At 41.5% G+C, this 20,580-nt stretch overlaps 1 protein-coding gene across 2 annotated transcripts in view; it reads left to right on the plus strand.

The window, feature by feature from the left end:
- The window catches only part of CMIP (c-Maf inducing protein), a 149,492-nt gene that overhangs the window by 68,530 nt on the left and 60,382 nt on the right, over positions 1–20,580 (plus strand). The window contains exons 1-2 of one of the 2 annotated variants that reach the window (XM_083624879.1): positions 14,036–14,102; positions 18,537–18,662. In XM_083624879.1, coding sequence (XP_083481005.1) covers positions 14,079–14,102; positions 18,537–18,662 — 150 coding nt within the window. In that variant the 5' untranslated portion in view covers positions 14,036–14,078. Of the gene's footprint in view, positions 1–14,035; positions 14,103–18,536; positions 18,663–20,580 lie in introns of those variants that run through there. The other variant, XM_083624878.1, reaches the window with a different exon arrangement.

Genomic DNA, 20,580 nt, shown 5'->3' on the forward strand with positions numbered 1-20,580 from the left:
GTGTATCTGCGAGACAGGTTTCTAATTCATTATATCATTGTGTGAACACTGCGATTCATGGGGAAGGGATTCAAAGTCCTCCCCAGGGAACTGTTTCAAATCTAGTTCTTATACTGTACAATGGACAGCTTTTCTTTTTTGGCGTCTGGCACGGCGTGCTACAATTCTGAGTTTTCTGAATTATTTGTGTCTATGTGCTCATGCAAGAGAGAACAGTATTGTGTTTTGGATTGATAAGCTGATAGATCGATCTCTTTAATCAATGCATTAAACTCCAGTCTTGACTGTTCTTTGAAGTATGGGGTCCTGCAGGAGATTTGCTTGATTTTGTTGTTGTTGTTTGATGGTTTTTTGTTTAATTTAGGTTCCATCTGCACTATACATAGAAAGCAATATCATATCACTTCTTGCCAGGGCACCCAATGAGTTTAATAATTTTACAATTCTACAATTCTCCCACTCATCAGCTGATAAAAATAAAACACAAACAAACACAGACACAACTCCGCTATTGCCTTCACAGAGCCACAGTTTTTTTCAGAGTGGTTTAACAATCAGTCCCACTTTCCAGGAAACTCAGGGAATTGTAGCTCTAGGAGCAGAATTTTTTTTGGGGGGGGGGAGTGTCTCCTAACAGCTCTCAGCACCCTCAACGAGCTACAGTTCCCAGGGTTCTTTGAGGGAAGCCATGACTGTTTAAGTGGTACAATAGTGCTTGATATGTGCAATGCAGATGGGACCAGCCTTCCTTAGACGTTTTGGACTACAACCCCCAGAAGGGGAAGGGTGGTGCTGGTATTTCATTCCTGATGAAGGCACAGCTACTATCCAATAGGGAGCTATGACACTTGTACAGTCCCGTTCCCCATAATACAGCTGAGGAAGGTACACTAAGTGTTGGGAGGGTTAAAAGACCATGCATGGATCTCAAGTGGGCAAAGACTAGGTGAGACAAAATTTCTTAATCGGGTGTTTAGGACTTGGACTCCCATTAGCCCCTGACATCTGGAAGACACAAGGCTGGAGCAGGCCGGAATGAGAGGGGAGTCAAAAAAACAAGAAGGCTGTCAGTCTTGCATCTACCTCCTCAGGTTGCCAACATGGTGCCCGTGGGCAGAAATGTGCCTGCAATAACCATCCCTGGCACCCAGAAGTCCCCCTGCCTCTGCTGAAATTAGGCTTGGAAGAAGCATCCTACTGTAGCCAACAGAGTAGTTGTGATGTGCACCTGGTTGTGGTGTGGTGCCTACAACAGTTTCTCTGGTTTGCAGATACAAAGGTTTGGCCCCCCTAATCTAAGCCAAGTCCATTGGACAGCTGGTGTATGTGGGGGAAGCAAGGCTGTATTGCCCAAATCAGGGCATCCAAGTATTATTTTCACCTTCTCCATGTGTTGATGAGTAATGGGGAGAGAGGTTACACCAGCTGGCCCTGCTCTTATTGCCTGCTCATGTGAACATTTCATTTCTGAAGAAGGGGCACATGGAAATGACAGGGGTGGTGGCCACTCCTTTTTAATGTGAATCCATGTTAGTTTGTATAGCAAAATAAATAAAACAGAAAAGAACTTGAAGAAAACCTTGAAAATCTGTCTGCATTGGTTTTGTGATTTATGAGGCTGCTTCAATCTGAAATAATGAACATTTGCCAATTAATGATGTGACTCTGAGGGCTAGTAATTTATATTGGATGCATTCACACATATTGATACTCTATGGTTTACTGATACATGGGGTAGCTTCCTTGAGCCTGAGCAAACCTTTGAGCTCTCATGTGTACTCCTCCTATCCCTGGTTCCCAAGATTATTTTAAACTTCAGAGAATCTTTGCTTAGTTTACATACCTACCGGGGATCCTGGTTTAAAACAAACTTGGGTCATTTTCTAAATAAGCCAACTTCAAAGCATGGGTAATGAGGCTGGCTTGTTTCACTAAGCATTGTTTGTTTTAAACCAGGATCCTTGGTTCATACAAAACGCTAAACTGAGATTCTTTGAAACTGAAACAAAACTCAGCAGAAGGCATCCTTTTAGTTCTATAGGAGAAAGAAGGGGGAGGATGGAGCACATGAGTCCAGTGCTTGTGGAGGCTCATCTAGCTAGCTCCGAACCGTTGTTTAGCATCATGCACAAGCTGCACCATTGTCAATATTCAAACTTCTTATTGCCAGAATGTTTGCAGTGCAGCTTCTATGAAGGAAGGGGAAGTTGCCTGTTTGGATGGGATCAAAACCCTCTCACTTTTGACCTTTCACTTTTGGCAAAGGCTAAGAACTAGGAAAGAAGTTCCAGGAGCTAGAGAAACTATATAAGCAGGGGGCCCAGAGGCTGAAGGAAGGAAGGATTCAAAGAATGTGATGTCCTGAGAAACAGGAAACTAAAGGTAGGGAAGAGGGTAAGGCGAGAAGGTTGAAGTGAGCAGAAAAGATAGGGAGCTAAGGTCATTTCACATACTGAGCTTTGAGACATTCTAAGAACGAGATAGTTTAGTCTATTATTTTCTACTTTTATCATCCACACGTGTCTATACTTTTTATGTATTGGCTTTCTACTGCTAATAAATCTGGATTTTCTGATTGATTTTATTTGTTGGAAGGGCAGTCGTTAGCTACATTGTGAGTCAATCTTGTCTGAAAAGCGGATTATAAATAAAATGGTACTCTACATTTGTATAGCAAATTTCAAGTATTAAGAACAATTCACAAGCAATATCTAGTTATAGTTTAGTTTATTTGGTCTACAGACCATAAACATCAGATACAGTACAGAGTAATCAAGACAATACAGCAGGGGTGGAAACACAAAGTACACACAATCCACAATCAAAAAGAGTTTAAAAAATAGAGACAATTTTGACCCAGAACTCATCTTCCTTTTAGCAGTGTGCCCTAGTTGAGAAGGCTACAGCAAGGAACTTTGCTATATATTTTGTAAACTAAGTATTGGAGTCTGCCATTAAAACTGAAATGCAAATTCCCCCCCCCCATACCCTCCAACATGTCTCCAATGAAAATAGGGATGTCCTATTCCATCATAATAATAATTTTATTATTTATACCCTGCCCATTTGACTTGGTTTCCCCAGCCACTCTGGGCGACTTCCAACATAAATAAAAACATAAAAAATAAACATTAAAAAAATCCCAATACAGGACTGCCTTCAGATGTCTTCTAAAGGTTGTATAGCTACTTATCTCTGATGAAAATAGGGACATCCTAAGGAAAAGCAGGACATTCTGATCAAATCAGAACCAGGACAACTTCTGTAAATCCAGTACTGTCCCTGGAAAATAGAGGCACTTGGAAGAATTGTCCTTTGAGTTCTCAAAGTGCAAAGGAAAGGAAATCCTGGGGAAATAAACCGGGCTGCTATAGCACGACAAAAATTATAACGTAGAACAGCTTTGACCAACCTGGTGCCCTCCATATACCTTGGACTACAACTCTCATCAGCCCCAGCCAGCTTATAGTCCAAAATATCTGAAGGGCACCAGGTTGACAAAGGCTGATGCAGAAGAGCATGGGCAAGATTTTTGACTTGAGCCCACTTCTGCAAGGCAAACCCTCAAATGCGAAGGCAACCTGGTAGATTAACCTTCCATAACTACAGATGACAGAACATTGAGACAACTAGTTGTTGACAGCACTCTCCTGCGTCTAGGAATATTTAATGTTCTTACCTAGTCCCTTTAATGCACATTACCTAGATCTAATCCTTACGACAACCCTGGAATGCATTTTTTTTATATATATAATATTTATTGGAATTTTACAAAAACATCAGTTTACAAAATACAAAAAAGAACATATGAAAAGAACAAAATAAAAAAAGAAAACCTAAAAAAATACATAAAAAAGAAGAGATACAAATAAGAATACAAAATACAAAAAACGAATAGATAAAAGAGAATTAAAAACAAATCCATTTTTTATAACTTTGTGCTCATTAACTTGTTTCCTTGACCTCCTCACACCTCCCCTTTTTGTATTCCCATTTAGATAATCAAATCAGCAAATCCTTACCCTCTTTCATTTATCTTAACTCTATATCTTAACATATTATAACTCTATATTTTCATCCATTATCAATTCATTTTTGCATATTCTTATTAACTTTGTTGCTAATACCCCCTATTCAATCCAATCATCATTTTAACATTCATTAATTTTACAATATTTCTGTAGATAGTCTTTAAATTTCTTCCAATCTTCTTCCACCAACTCTTCTCCCTGGTCTTGGATTCTGCCAGTCATTTCTGCCAATTCCATATAGTCCATCACCTTCATCTGCCACTCTTCCAGGGTGGGTAAATCTTGTGTCTTCCAATACTTTGCAATCAGTATTCTTGCTGCTGTTGTTGCGTACATAAAGAAAGTTCTGTCCTTCTTTGGCTCCAATTGGCTGACTATGCCCAGGAGAAAGGCCTCTGGTTTCTTCAGGAAGGTATATTTAAATACCTTTTTCAATTCATTATAGATCATCTCCCAGAAAGCCTTAATCTTTGGGCACGTCCACCAAAGGTGAAAGAATGTACCTTCATTTTCTTTACATTTCCAACATTTATTATCAGGCAAATGATATATTTTTGCAAGCTTGACTGGTGTCATGTACCACCTATATATCATTTTCATAATATTCTCTCTTAAGGCATTACATGCCGTAAATTTCATACCGGTGGTCCACAACTATTCCCAGTCAGCAAACATAATGTTATGACGAATATCTTGTGCCCATTTAATCATAGCAGATTTAACCGTTTCATCCTGCGTATTCCATTTTAACAGCAAGTTATACATTCTTGAAAGTATCTTAGTTTTGGGATCTAACAGTTCTGTTTCCAATTTTGATTTTTCCACCTGAAAGCCATTTTTTTATCCAAATTATAGGCCTCTCTTATTTGATAATAATGAAGCCAGTCTTGCACTTTATCTTTTAATTTCTCAAAACTCTGCAATTTCAATTTCTCTCCTTCTTGTTCCAATATTTCCCAATATTTCGGCCATTTGGCCTCCATATTGAGCTTTTTCTGAGCCTTCGCTTTCATTGGTGACAACCACCTTGGGGTTTTATTTTCCAATAAGTCTTTGTATCTTATCCAGACACTGAACAATGCTTTCCTGACAATATGGTTTTTAAATGCTTTATGTGCTTTAACCTTGTCGTACCACAAATATGCATGCCACCCAAAAACATTATTAAAACCTTCCAAATCCAAAATGTCTGTGTTCTCAAGAAGCAGCCAGTCTTTCAACCAGCAGAATGCTGCTGATTCATAGTAAAGTTTAAGGTCAGGCAGGGCAAATTCGCCTCTTTCCTTTGCATCAGTTAATATTTTAAATTTTATTCTGGGCTTCTTGCCCTGCCAGACAAATCTAGAAATGTCTCTCTGCCACTTCTTGAAACAGTCCATCTTGTCCAAAATTTGCAATGATTGAAACAGAAATAACATTTTTGGCAATACATTCATCTTTATAGCTGCAATTCGACCCAACAAGGAAAGCTTCAAATTTGACCATATTTCTAAGTCTTTTTTCACTTCTGTCCAATATTTCTCATAGTTATCTTTAAATAAATTTAAGTTCTTAGCAGTCATATTAACCCCCAGATATTTTACTTTCTTAACTAGTGTTAAACCTGTCTCCTTCTGAAACCTCTCTTTCTCAATCGGTGTTAAATTTTTCTCAAGAACTTTAGTTTTTGACTTGTTCAGGGCAACCCTGGAATGTAAGTCAGTATTATGTCCCTACATATTGCAGATGGGGAGGGATGGAGGCTAAAAGTTAGCATAAGCCCACCTCAAGAGTTAATGGCAGGGGTAGCCTTTGAATTGGATACTTCCTAGTTGACAGCTTATTCTCTTAGCCCATAACTCTGCACCATCTTCTCATATAATTATTACATAGCAGTAAAGACTAACCAGCCCATTTATTTGTGTGGGGGCGGGGATGTTGGCTGCAGGCATCTAGCATGGTTTTAATACACCCTATATAAATATGATTTTGCTAGCACTGATCATGACAGCGCAGGTTTCAAGACAGATGTGCCATCATAATGACTCGCTATACTGTATTGAAATTTGAGAGACTGTTGCCCACACCTTCCCAATTTATTTCCCCAACCCATTGCTGACCCAGTTTGACCCTATTTAGCTGATGCAATTTGACTGTGGGTTGGTTTGCAAGTACACTCTAATCCACACATCCTAAATATACGACAACTGGGCTTTTGATCCTTGTGACTAATTGATAGAAACGGGTCATCCAGTTGTTGTTGTTGTTGTTGTTGTTGTTGTTGTTGTTGTTGTTGTTGTTATTACTATATGCAAATCTTTCCTTCCTCCTCAAGAAACAGCCACTGCAGTTAATGCCAAACCACAGATTATTGAGAGAGGGAAATGGATAATAATAATAATAATAATAATAATTTATTTATACCCCGCCCATCTGGCTGGGCTTCCCCAGCCACTCTGGGCGGCTTCCAAAAAAAATTAAAATACTGTAATACATCAAACATTAAAAGCTTCCCTAAACAGGGCTGCCTTCAGATGTCTTCTAAAAGTCTGGTAGTTGTTTTGCAGCATTATCAGAATATAAAAATATATATTATATGTATATACTCACAGAAGAGTGGCCGTTTGTGACCCAAACTGCTTGTGATTTTTCTTAGGTTGAAGCCAGTGGGATGTTTGCCTGTTGGCCTTCATTCTGGCAATTAGCAAAGCCAGGAATGTTCATTGATTATTCTTACATTGTCGGCTCTAAAAGCATCTTAACTGCACTGTGCCAGTAGCCAGGGTGTGGCATAGAGGATATTAGTTCCAACTTCCTTAAAACAACCACAACAAATCACTCATTTTTCTTTAGATTTCAGAACATAGGCAGCTGCCTTTTACTGAGTCAGTTAATTCCATCTTGTTCACTATTGTCTACACACGGATTTGCTTTGCAGGTTGGAGAAGAATCTTCTCTCACTCCAGCTGGAGATGCCAGGGCTTGAACCTGGGATCTTTTGCATGCAATGTAGGTGTTCTACTGCTAGCCTAGATTTTGAATCCACCCCATCTTCAGAACTTGGACTAGGTGGCGTATTGCCATGGCCCGGTGATTATCAGCTTGTGTTAAATGGGGACCAGCTTTTTCATAGTGGCACCAGTATTGTGGAATGCACTCCCTACTTAAATATGGGAGGCCCCACATCACTATTAGCGTTCTGTCATTTTTTTGTAGGCACACCCTGTTTAGATAAGCCTTTCCCTGATTTTATGCTTTGATGGTTGTTTTAACTGTTATGCTGTTTTCATGAACTGGTTTATTACATATATTTTAATCATTTAATGTAGTTGTTTTACTGTGCGTTATAATTGCACGTATCAGAATTTTTTATCATTTGATTTATTCTACTTGTTATTTTACTTCAGGTAGGTAGCCGTGTTGGTATGACGCAGTCGAAATTAAAAAATATAAATAAATTGTCCAATAGCACCTTACAGACCAACTAAGTTTGTTCTGGTATAAGCTTTTTTGTGCATGCACACTTCTACAGATACCTATTTTGCTGTTGGATTTCATTTCTTTGTGAACCACCTCGGTCTTTCCTCTTGAAATGAAAGGCTGGTTATAAAATTAATAATTATAATTTATATAAATTTAATAATTTATACTCTCAGGTTCTGCAAGGGGCTTGGGCTAATGTAAATACAGTTGTACCCCAGAAGTCGAACGCCTTACGACTTGAATGTTTTGGCTCCCAAACGCTGCAAACCCGGAAGTGAGTGTTCTGGTTTGCGAATGTTCTTCTGACGTGGGTTCCGTGCCTTGGTTTCTGAGTGTTTTGGAAGTTGAACGGACTTCCGGAATGGATTCCATTTGACTTCTGAGGTACGACTGTAGTTAACCAAGGGGTTGATATTAATGAGCTAGCAGGATAGTGCTAGAGGACCCTCGTACCTACGGGACCGCCTCTCCTGGTATGTCCCACAGAGGACTTACTGTCTTCAGATAAAAACAGATAAAACCAGATAAAAACCACTTAACCAGATAAAAAACTAAACCAGATAAAAAACTAAACCAGATAAAAACTAAACCAGATAAAAAATAAAATCAGATAAAAACCACTTCAGTTGCACTGGGCACAGTGCCTCAGGGGCGCCACAACTTTGATGTAGAATGGAAGGCAAGAGGCAGTGAGCACCAAATTTTGGTGTTACACAGGGAGCCTCTGAAATTTGACGCCCCAACATCTGTCACTAGTAGTGCATCAGTTGTATACCCAGGAGACTTTTGATTCAAAACCAGGGCTAGTTCACTCACTAAGCAAAATGAGGCGATTGCCTCAGGTGGCAGGTGCTGAGGTGGTGGTTTAACAGCAACTTTAAGTTTTTAAATAAATTTTAAAAGAAACGTCTAGCCACCCTGGAAAAAAAGCAGTGGTGGGCTTAGGCATCCTCCCAGGCTTCCTCTCACAAATGCCTCACTCTGAGGAAGGAACCTCCTTCCATTCCTCAGAGCAAGGCAGAGGGGAGGGGAGGTTTGCTGCATTAGCAGCAGCAAAATATTACAAATGAAGAGAGAGGGGAAGGAGAGAACAGGAGGGGCAGCATTGGCTTACAGGCATCTGACAAAAAGCAGCATATAAGAACAGAAATATAGATAAATGGAGCTTGCTTTTTGGCCTTGGACAACCTTGCCGGGATGATGTGAGGATAAACATGAAATAACCTCATCACCTTGAACTCCTTTCCAGGAAATGCAGCAATGAGATGAAATAAATAAAATATGTGTGCTAGGCAAGCAGAAGAACCAGAAATGATGTCTGGCAACATATCCCACTGGAATTGCTTTGCAATTACAATTTCAAAATATGTAGGGCAGGGTTGGAAGCAGATTTAGGACATGTTGTACATCTCTTCTCCAAAATGTAGGGGTTTTTCTCTTCCTCCTCCAAATCAAAACATTTAGAACACTGTGGCAAGAGGTGTAAGATTCAGTTTCTGTTCTTCCACATCACAAAAACTCAAGAGCCCCTAAGTTTTGTTTCCAAGCATTCAAAAGAGCAGCTGCAGTTTTGATCACCATATGTAGAATGATGTAGATGATAATAATAATAATAATAATAATAATAATAATAATAATAATAATAATAAAAATAATAAAAATAATAATTTTATTTATATCCCGCCCTCCCCAGCCGAAGCCGGGCTCAGGGCGGCTAACAACAATAAAATAGTACAACATACCAAAATTATTCATTATAAAATTAACTCAAATCAAACTAATGGCAACCACTGGGCCAGAGCTCTGCGAAGATTGCCAAAGGAGGGAGTCAGGCTGTGCCCTGACCAAAGGCCTGGTGGAACAGCTCTGTCTTGCAGACCCTGCGGAAAGATGTCAAGTCCTGCAGGGCCCTAGTCTCTTGTGACAGAGCGTTCCACCAGATCGGAGCCACAGCAGAAAAAGCCCTGGCTCTAGTTGAGGCCAGCCTAACCTCTCTGTGGCCTGGGACCTTCAAGATGTTTTTATCTGAAGACAGTAAGTTCCTCTGTGGGACATACCAGGAGAGGCGGTCCCGTAGGTACAAGGGTCCTAGGCCGTATAGGGCTTTAAAGGTTAAAACCAGCACCCTAAACCTGATCCTGTACTCCACCGGAAGCCAGTGCAGCTGGTATAGCACCGGGTGAATGTGATCTCGCAGCGAGGACCCCGTAAGGAGTCTCGCCGCGGCATTCTGCACCCGCTGGAGTTTCTGGGTCAGTCTCAAGGGAAGCCCCACGTAGAGCGAGTTACAATAATCCAGTCTGGAGGTGACCGTCGCATGGATCACAGTGGCTAGGTCAGGGTGAGAGAGGTAAGGAGCCAACTGCTTAGCTTGGCGGAGATGAAAAAATGCCGCCTTTGTTATAGCTGCAATGTGCGCCTCCATGGAAAGGGAGGTGTCGAAGATTACACCCAAACGGACGGTGCTGGCACTTATTGCGCCCCCGCAAGAGATGGGAGTTGCCCCCCCAATCCCGTATTGTCTTGTCCAAGCCAAAGGACCTTTGTCTTCGAAGGATTTAACTTCAACTGGCTCCCACGTAACCATCCAGCCACAGCTTCCAAACATCTGATCAGTGTGTCTGGGGCCGAGTCAGGATGGCCATCCATCAACAGATAGAGTTGGGTGTCATCAGCATACTGATGGCAACCCAGCCCAAAACTCCAGACAAGCTGGGCGAGGGGGCGCATAAAGATGTTGAAAAGCATTGGGGAGAGTATTGCACCCTGAGGCACTCCACACACCAAGGAGTGATGCGATGACAATTCCCCCCCCAAGTGCCACCCTCTGTCCCCGACCAGGGACAGATCAGGGATAGCCAATGGGGTGTTGTCCAGATATTGCTCCCATGATCCCTTACAGACACCCATGCTAGCTGGGTCTTATGAGAGCTAATGTCTAACAACATCGGGGGGGGGGCACATTGGCAACTCTTGGTATAGAATTAGGCAGCTGGCCCCAACATTGGGCTTGGCTAGGGATGGGAGGGAGGAATTCAATTCAGTAAATAAAGACCAAGCTACTTAATTCACACTTTCTGATGCAATACAAGAACTGAAACATAGCCATCATTCCAAATTCACACTTCTCTTAATTTTGCATAGCAAATTTCTGGTCAAGTAATGCATACACTAGGGTAAAGTGTGCATATACAGTGGTACCTCGGGTGACATATGCTTCAGGTTACAGACTCCGCTGACCCAGAAATAGTGCTTCAGGTTAAGAACTTTGCTTCAGGATGAGAACAGAAATCGCACTGGCGGCGTGGCAGCAGCAGGAGGCCCCATTAGCTAAAGTGGTGCTTCAGGTTAAGAACAGTTTCAGGTTAAGTATGGACCTCCGGAACGAATTAAGTACTTAACCCGAGGTACCACTGTACATGCATGTAGTAGTGGAAACAACATTCAAAAATGCATTATATTAGGGGAAATTGCTTTGCAAAAATGTGTATATTGACTGATAAATTTTCATGAGGACTTTGAATAACAATAATAATTATCTCAAAACTGATGCAGAAGTGTGGAGAACTGCATTTAAGTCCCTTCTCAGAATCAAACCATTCAGATGAGAAACAGAGGAAGCAAAAGCAACCTATTTCCCCATCCCTAATGCTTTGCGTTTGTCAGTTTTGCAAGGAATGAAAATAAGGGTGGCATTCCATATATTATATCCCTTTTTCATCCGGGATGATATTAAGGCAGATGACTCCCAGCAAGCAAAGTTTTGCTGGCCTCAGCTTTTTTACATTTGTTGCCACAGAAGCCCCCAAGTACAAAGCAGATGAAATAGCCTGTTGTCGCCATGGGAATCAAGCCTAACTCTGTTTGTTTTCGCTCCTCTTGTTACTGTACAATTTGAGAGTGAGGATAAAGAGCTGTCTTTCTCTCGCTCTCGCTCTCCCCCACTCCCTTGTTTTCTTTCCCTGGGAATACAGGGCTTTGGCAAGGACTACCTCTGCAAGGGATATTCTAGGTATTTTTTCCTGATGACAGTTACCACCTTATAAAGCGCCTAAAAATGTATGAGGCTGTATATAGAGATGAAAGTGAACAAAATGGGCCAGCTGGCTCCATCAGGACAATGGAGGTTGGATTTCCAAGCTGCTTGTCTGCTTCGTTCTGGTGAAGGAGGCAGCAGAAGGAATGCTGGGCAAGTTGGCCCTTTGATTTTGCGCCCAGGTGTTTTTGGACTGTATCTTTCATCAGCCCCAACTGGTATGGCCATTGTTCAACAATCGTGGCAGTTGTCGTCCAATAACATTGGTGTGTCTGTGAGTGAAATTGCCTATCTCTTGATAAAAGCATAAGACAGAGCCTGCCTGCAGGCTTATACTGTAACAGACACAATATTAAAGGAAATGGGCAAGGGAGGCTCCCCCTGCCCGCATAAGGTAAAGGTAAAGGTACCCCTGCCCGTACGGGCCAGTCGTGTCCGACTCTAGGGTTGTACGCCCATCTCACTTAAGAGGCCGGGGGCCAGCGCTGTCCGGAGACACTTCCAGGTCACATGGCCAGCGTGATGAAGCTGCTCTGGCGAGCCGGCACCAGCACAGCACACGGAAACACCGTTTACCTTCCCGCTATAAAGCGGTACCTATTTATCTACTTGCACTTAGCGGTGCTTTGAATTGCTAGGTGGGCAGGAGCTGGGACCGAAAGACGGGAGCTCACCCCGCCGCGGGGATTCGAACCGCCGACCATGTGATCGGCAAGCCCTAGGCGCTGAGGTTTTACCCACAGCGCCACCCGCGTCCCTTTTCCCTGCCCCCATAATGCCTAATAATTCAGGAACATATGGCAAAACTGATGGGCAAGAGATTCAGCGGGGTTGGGAGTGTACTCCTATATTCAATACATAATTGTCTTCTGGAACATACTACCACTAAATGTTGTGATGACCACTGGTATAGATGACTTCACAAGAGATTAGACTAATTCACTGAGGTCGGAGAGGTTTATCCACAGCTGTTAATGTTAGCCCTATTGAGTCTACAGGAATTGGGTTGGAAACTGGCTAAGCCCATTGAACTTAGGCCCCTTTAAAATTAATGGGACAAGTCAGCCATGGCTTAGCTGAAGCCCCATTGAGTTCATTTGGAACTAAGTGAAAGCGAGTTAGTCTGGATCCAATAATTGTTTGCATCATCAATGCTCATGATTATAGAGTTTCTCCACTTGAAAGAACTCTTACAACATCAGGTTGAAGTCCTGTTGCATCATCTGTATTTCTGAACTTACACATTTCTGGGACTGGCTGTCCCATTTCCTTGTCTAGATTTTTTATTTTCTTTCAACTCCTGCATGGGGCAGACATTCTGTGATGCAGTGATCTTCTAGACTCTTGAACAAACAGCTCAGCTTCCTTAGTATCCGAACAAGTCATCGGGAAACTATGACTAAGATCAGCAAGAGAAGAGGGGGAGGGAAGATACAATCAATAGGGCAGCTCGCAACAGAATTAATGATAATAATAATGATAAAGCGATAAAACACCAGACATTAAAAACTTCCCTAAACAGGGCTGCTTTCAGATGTCTTCTAAAAGTCAGATAGTTGTTTATTTCCTTGACATCTGATGGGAGGACATTCCACAGGGCAGGCACCACTACCGAGAAGGCCAAAGGTAGTCTATAACAATCAGCATAAACTTAAGCACTTTTATTCTTTTGAAAGGTGGAGCTAAAATATTAAACAGGTATACAGGCAACTTCCAATTTACGCAGGGGTTACGTTTCAAGGCACTGCACATGTAAGTGAAATTGCATATATTTGAAACACCATTGGCAAATGGTCAGGGATGCTGGGAGTTCCAGTCCAAGAGCATTGGGGGGCCACCATGTTGGCTACCCCAGAGTACAGGATAACTTGGACAATATGTGTATCAAATTCCACCTTTCTGTATGGTTTTAAAGCACCTTAACTGCTACATTCCTCCCAGACCTACTGGCTCAGGAAGTTACATAGACAGGAAGTTACATATATATCCCACTTGTGGACATGGCTATGTAATTAACTGGGGTTTATTGGGCTTTATGGTGGAATAGACACGCACATTTGTAGCCACTTTAAATGTGATGGGTATGATTTCGATCTCTTAATTCAGTATTGAATTTCTGGAGACCTTGGTTTTTCCAGGCATGTCTTTGTCTCTATTCAGCTCTTCTTGAAAACCAGTGTGGTCACAGGAGCCATAGGGCACGGGCTGGGGGACCCTTTTCAGCCTGAGGGCCCTCAGGAGCAACCTTCCAGGGGCCACATGCCAAGGGTGGCTGGCACTAGGGACAAAAGTGGGCAGAGTAATGCATGTGTACAGTAGTTACTTTCCAGCCATGCAAAAGCCAGGGGTTTCTATGCAAGCACACCTCTCCATTCAGCAAAGCATAACAGCTAGGCAAAAGCACTTGAGGAGGATGCCCTATGCAGAGCAGGGCCTGGGAAGTTACAGAGGTGTGTCCTGGGAAACAGCATAGCTTGGGAAGAGTCCCGAAAGCTAAATAGAGATTCCCGGTCTTAGTGATACAGCATTGGATTTGGACTGGGGAGACCATGAAATTCTCTGGATGGTCTTGGGCAAGTTGCCATGCTTTACACCTAACCCAATAGTCTTTTTAATTTTTTTAAAGGTGTTTAATATTTAAAAAATCTTTTAAAATACAGTAATTTTTTTAAAATATACAAGGCCGTTTACAATCTCTTCCTCTTTTAATCCTTGCAGCTCTTCTTGTTCTGTATTTATACATTTGTTGTTAACCGAATTTTAAATATGGTTTTATTTCTTGTTGTGCTCCATGCTTAGAACTTTTGTTTCAGGGCAGGCTATAAATACTGCAAATTAAAAAATGGAAGACTGAGAAGAGACAGAGATAGAACAAGAATTGTAGACCGGCAGAGAGATATAATTGCAGGCGGCAACCATTTTGTGCACATCCAATTAACACATGGGTCCTTTTGGATCCGGATGAGGGCAAAATGGGAGTGGGTTGTAATGGGTTGGGGTGGGCTTAGGCATGCTCCACTGACATGCACATGAGCCAGGAAAGGAAGCTGCCCACAAAATGGTCACCTCTTGTATATATAATTCTTTTTTTTGCTTCCCCCGGCAGCCATCTTGTGCTGGCATCCAGAGAACCTCGATCAGGAAAAGAGTATTAGTACCTCATTTTTTACCAAAAAAAGAGCACTGAATATCTCTCTCTCTCTCTCTCTCTCTCTCTCTCTCTCTCTCTCTCTCTCTGTGTGTGTGTGTGTGTTTGCAAGATAGATAGATAGATAGATGATAGATAGATAGATAACATAAAAAAATAAATGTGGGTTCCAGATGGAGTTAGAGGCAGGTCATTGATCTGGAAAGGTTGAAATCACTACTGTGGATGACTCAATATCAGATATCCTGTTTCTTCATTTCTTTAACTTTCCATGGAAACAACTGGACAGAATTTCTGTGTCTATACTGTTGCTACTTCCTGGAATAATTTTAAGGAAAAAGAGGCTGGCTGTTCCACTTGGGTATCAAGCACATCACACAGATTCCAAGCCTATGATTTACGCAATCTTTTGGCATTGCGGTTGTCATGAGCCAAAGGCATCCCTTGGCCTCAAAGCAACAAAGATTTATATGTCAACAATTTATAAATCTTTCTGAAACTGAAAGAAATGCAAGTGTTTCTTTTAAAAAACAAACACAGTTAACTAAACTAAACATGTGGAAAATACGTTAGCTTATTAAAAAGGAAGGAGACCATTTCTCAGTGGTTAAAGTGCATACTTAACATGCTGTGTGTGAGTGAGAGAGAGAGAGAGAAAGAAAGAGAGAGAGAGACTGAGACTTGGGCAAGACCACCTAGTAATCTTCATAGCTGAGATATGAACCTAGAATTCAGTTGCAGGTTGACAGCCTGCTCATCATAGCACACTAGCTGTCAGTTAATCTTGTGAGTGGGAAAACTCCCTTAAAATTTTACCCTGTCTTTTGCTCTCCTTCATTGGAAGTCTTCAAGCAGAAGCTGGATAAGCCCATTTGTTAGGAGTGTTCTGCATTTTCTGCGTGTAGCAAATGATCTGGAAACTCCCTTCTACCTCTTTCATTCTATTATCTTTTGTAGTTTCTTAGCCCTGCAGAATTTTTGTTCTTCAGTAGATATGTTTTGGTGCCGGGCATCTCAAAAGCTCCTACAGTACAGTGGCTTCTTCATTGGTTGCATCTACTTAAGGAAAGCACACACGCACTAACTGCTTACTGCCTGGATTACTTGTTTATGAAAGCACAGTGATTCATGCTGATTGGCACTGCCATTCCTAGGCATCAGAACTAGTTTGTGCTTGATTCAGATCCACAGGTTTTCCTTCAACTCGAACTGTTTCTGGCACAGGATCCATCTTGAGCACTGCTCAACAAGTACATAGGAGTGGGAGAGTGGTTTGAATCACTACTCATGTCCTTTATTGAAGGGTTGTGTTTGTGCATCAAAGGTGGCTTTGTTCTTGAATCTGAGAGGTCTGTAGATGCACTGAAATTAAGTTAGACATGTCTATTAAGTTTAGTGGGTCTACTCTTGAGTAGGACTAGCATGAGATTCAACCCATAGGTTTATTATGGGTTTGCTAAATTCTTAGGGTTTGTTTGAGAGAGCTAAATGATGAGTCCAAACCATAGTTTAGCTCAGTGTAGTGCAACAGCAAAATGACAGGGGAGCAGTAAAGTGTCTGCAATAAGTAAGTAAGCAAGCAAACAAATAAAACAACCTGCCATGTCACCTCACAGTTGAAGCCTATAAGAAAACTCCAGTTCTTTGACAATTCCCTGTGTTTTTCATCATGGTCTCTATGCGACCCCATGAAATTCATCAGAGATGGCAGTTTAAGCCAGCTATACTGAAGTATATATCTCCTTTGTTTCCTAAATACTGCAAATGCAAATCACTTCTCATCTTGAGCATTCTATATGGACTTTGCGGTCTTGGGACCAACTTGTTCATCAAACTCCTGGCAGCCTAAATTACTTCTTAAAGTTTGAGAGAGTGCGTATCATTTGAGGCACTCATTAGGCGAAAGGGAAAACGCTCCCCCTCCCAGAAATGTTCCACTGGTATTTATTGCCTCCTGGTGCTCTTATGTTTTTAGATAACATCTCCTGAGCAAAGCAGACCCTAAGCATGCTGCTTTTATATTCTTCAGTGTTTGTAATGTTGCAACCATTGATCACCAAAGGATCTTGGGTCTCTGGCTTCCTGTGAGAACGAGATAATTGCTCTCTAGCAGGTTGTATATGACGTTGGTTATCAGGAGAAACCCCTGGGACTTCAATCGCAAGAGTGGAATGATATTGTGGGTAAATGAATAAACAGAAGGTTATCCAGCTTCCTGCAAAACAGTTGCCTTTGTTTGAAGGAAGTGAGGAAAAGAAGGTGCCTTTCTTTCCTCCCCTTTTTTCCCATACACTGTGTGCAAATACGGAAATTATAACACAAAAAAATATTATTTAGGAAATACCACTTAAGAGGTTCTCAAGCCAGGAAGAAATTATTGTGATTGCAGAAAAACAAAAAACCACCCCCAAAATAAAAACTACCATAGCCTCTCAAAAGTAAAAATATGATACTGTGTTGTGTGTCTTTAAATATCTGTGGTATTTCAGCAGGGATTTTCTATGCGTGCCATAACAACATAGCGCAGCCTGGTGCCCTTCGGATTTTTACACTACAGTTCCCAGTCGACTAGGCTATAATTTTTAATTCTGGTATGCTAGCTTTCTGTTTCCAAGGAAACCGTTTCATTAAGCAATGACCTCTCCCACCTGTTGCACAGTCCATCTCGCACACTTCAAGATCCTATCACCTTATTCTGCTGTAGGATTTCTGCCTGGAGTTAGAATGGTGTCCAACACTATAGCTTTTGGTTGGCGAGTTTCTCACAGGACTGACTATGGTTGGTGGGGAAAGTATTTGCACTTTTTTCCAAGGCTAATGTGGAGAGTGTATTGGGGTGAAATTAACCTTGGTTGGGGCTGGGACCCTGTGGGCACCAGGGAAGGCCTCTGAGGGCACATGGGCATCCATGGGCACTGTGATGGCAACGTATGTATACATTGGAGGAATTCGGAAGGTATCTGTGCATTTCTTACCACTTTCCTGCGCCAAGCCTTGCTTGCACAGCAAGGTCCTACTTTTATGTTTAACTGTAACCTGCATTTTATTTTTAACAATTGTGACTCACACCTGCTTGCAAAGATGTCATGGAGACCCCTGCAAGGAGTGGAGGCTTGCACTGATGCAGAAGGGGCTGCAGCTTGCACCCGGGCTGCCTTGGCTTCCCTATATAAATCGCGAAGCTGCCTGCCACATGTGCAAATGCCGATCTCTGCCAAATGGGTGGGATTCATCTTCAGAGGCCTAAGACTTGCTGACAACTTTAATGTTTGGCTATCTGGTGTGTGTTTGATCCTGCTGCTTTGTAACGGTGGAACAAAAACAGGAGGGAAGAGATCCAGTGCGACATGCACAGGACACCTTCCACCACTTACTTGCTAATCCCAAATAAACATCAAAGGATTCCCCCACTCCCTTTGAGATTCAAGATTTGGTTGTGAGTCTTGGGGCATTTTAAATATTGCTAAGATTCATACGCGTAATAAATCAGTGATTTCTTAGCACTGACACATAGTCCTTCCTGTTCTTTTCATACCCTGCTTTTAAATGAAGACAGGCTGTGTTGCTTCACCAGTGCTACCCCTACCTAAACTTAGCATGTACGTATGTCTGTGTTTGTTGCTTAGTTAGCACAGATGGGGGTATCTTTGTTCATCCCCTCCCCCAACAAGTATAAAATAGTAGAATACTTCATAAACCTTTTCTTATGTTTCTCTTTCACATTGATTTGGGCAAATGGTGTCTTGCAAAGAACTATATTTTTCATGACTAAACCCTTATTGGGAACAACTTCTTCTTCTTCTTCTTCTTCTTGATGTGCTAAGCTAAATCTCTTTTATCTCATTTGTTTTTCCTGCAGCCAACCGGGTACATGGAAAACTCAATTTCCTACAGCTCAATTGAAGATGTTCAGCTGCTCTCTTGGGAGAATGCCCCTAAGTATTGTTTACAGCTCACGATCCCTGGAGGCACAGTCTTGTTGCAGGTACAGTAACCGCAAAAAACAAAACAAAAACAACCTCTGCTCCTTGCTTTCCAGTGCTGAATTCAATTTCTCTGTTTGGTGAATACGAGGATGAACTGATGATCATTGCCTGTGATTGGCTTTTGTTATTTACTAACAGATTTGTGCCAGGATGAGAAAGCTTTTTGACCCTTTGGGGAAGATTTTGGTTGCCCTGAGATAACAGTACCAAGTAAACATCTATCTGTAGCTGGTGCAGAAAGAGTTTACCATTAAACAGAGATGATTTCGACCATGCAGTTTGAATTCCTAAATTGATGAAGAGGGTAGTGTGAAGGTGAACAGAGTTGGGACATGCACCCCATCCCTTACAAAGCACATAGCCATATATTCATACACATCTGTTTCATACCCAAGACACACACCCGTTCGTTCCCCCCGCCCACACTCTAGTCGCTCTCTCTTGCACGCAAGCACACATACACCTATTCATTCACACAGACTTTTGCTTTTCCTGCCCAGCTGCAATCTCCAAGAAGACTGCCACACCACTGCATGTGTAGCAGTTACCCTTGCAGAAATCCTTCCATTGGACTCTCTGGAATTTTTTTTTCCAGGCCTCATTGCTGAGCATGGGCAGGGACAGGTGGGGAAGCTGTGGGCCACGTGGGGATGCCCTCCTGCCAGTAACTGGTCCACAGACCACAGGATGAAGCTTTCTCTACTTGGCAGAATTTCAGCCATCAAAATGAATATTGTTTTTATTCCAGTCAATCCTGATTGATTAGCTGCCTCTAAGAATGGAAAAAAATATCTCTAAATTTATCTGGCAGGGGGGAAAGCTATGAATTAAATATAAGATTTTGATATATACAAAAGAAAGAGGAAGTTTTGCCCTGCCTGACTGCAATTATGTTATGAGGCATCCTGTTTGTGTTGGTTAAGGGAATGGATTGTGTTGGAAAATGCATACATTTTAGATCTGGAAGGTTATGATTTAAAATTTGGCTGGCATGCATGTTGTTGGTATGGGAAAGCTAAAATTTATAAAAGTTTTATAAACCATGTCATTAGAAGAAATTTGTATCGAGTCTGGGAGAAATATAACACTTTGTTAGAAAGAAAAACACTGTTATGGTTATCCCTGATTGAAGCAATTACAGTTAAGAGAATCAACATGGATAGACAATGGGCCACATATAGAGACTTGTTGGACACAGGGAGTGAACCCAAATTGAAACCAATAGAAGATTTAAGGAGCCAAGTTACAGATTGGTTACAATACCACCAGTTATACAATATGTTTAAATTGGATAAGAAATATGGGTTTTTGGACCAAAGCTCACAATTTGAAAGAGAGTTAATACAGAATAAGGATAAATCAGTGTCTAAAATGTATAAATTACTACTGGAATGGGAAGCAAAAGATGAGCTGGTTAAAGCCTCAGTGACACACTGGGCAATGGATACAGGGCACAACATAGACCTAAATTTTAGGAGAAACTTTGGAAGAATGATTTGAAATTTACTGCATTCTATACTTTGAAAAAGAACTATATAAAATGATTCATAGATAGTATCTAACACCAAGTAGATTGGTTATGAGGTATAAAGCAGAATCAGATCTGTGTTGGAAATGTAATGAAAGGGAGGGAACTTCTTTCATATGTGGTGGGCATGCAAAAAGTTTAAAGAATATTGGGAAATTATTTACAATGAAATGAAAAAAATGTTTAAAACAACTTTCCCAAAAAGGCTGGAGGCATTTTTGTTAGGGATAGTACAGTCGGAAGTTCCCAGGTATCAGAGAAACGTCTCTACGTATGCAACAATGGCAGCTCGTGTTCTGTTAGCCCAAAAATGGAGAGTGGTCTTAAATTGATAGAATATACGGAACTAGCAGGTTTAGTGAATAATTAAGAGAACAAGAAGAATATAC

Source organism: Podarcis filfolensis (assembly GCF_964270895.1).
Source record: "Podarcis filfolensis genome assembly, chromosome: 8".
Classification (NCBI taxonomy): Eukaryota; Metazoa; Chordata; class Lepidosauria; order Squamata; family Lacertidae; genus Podarcis; species Podarcis filfolensis.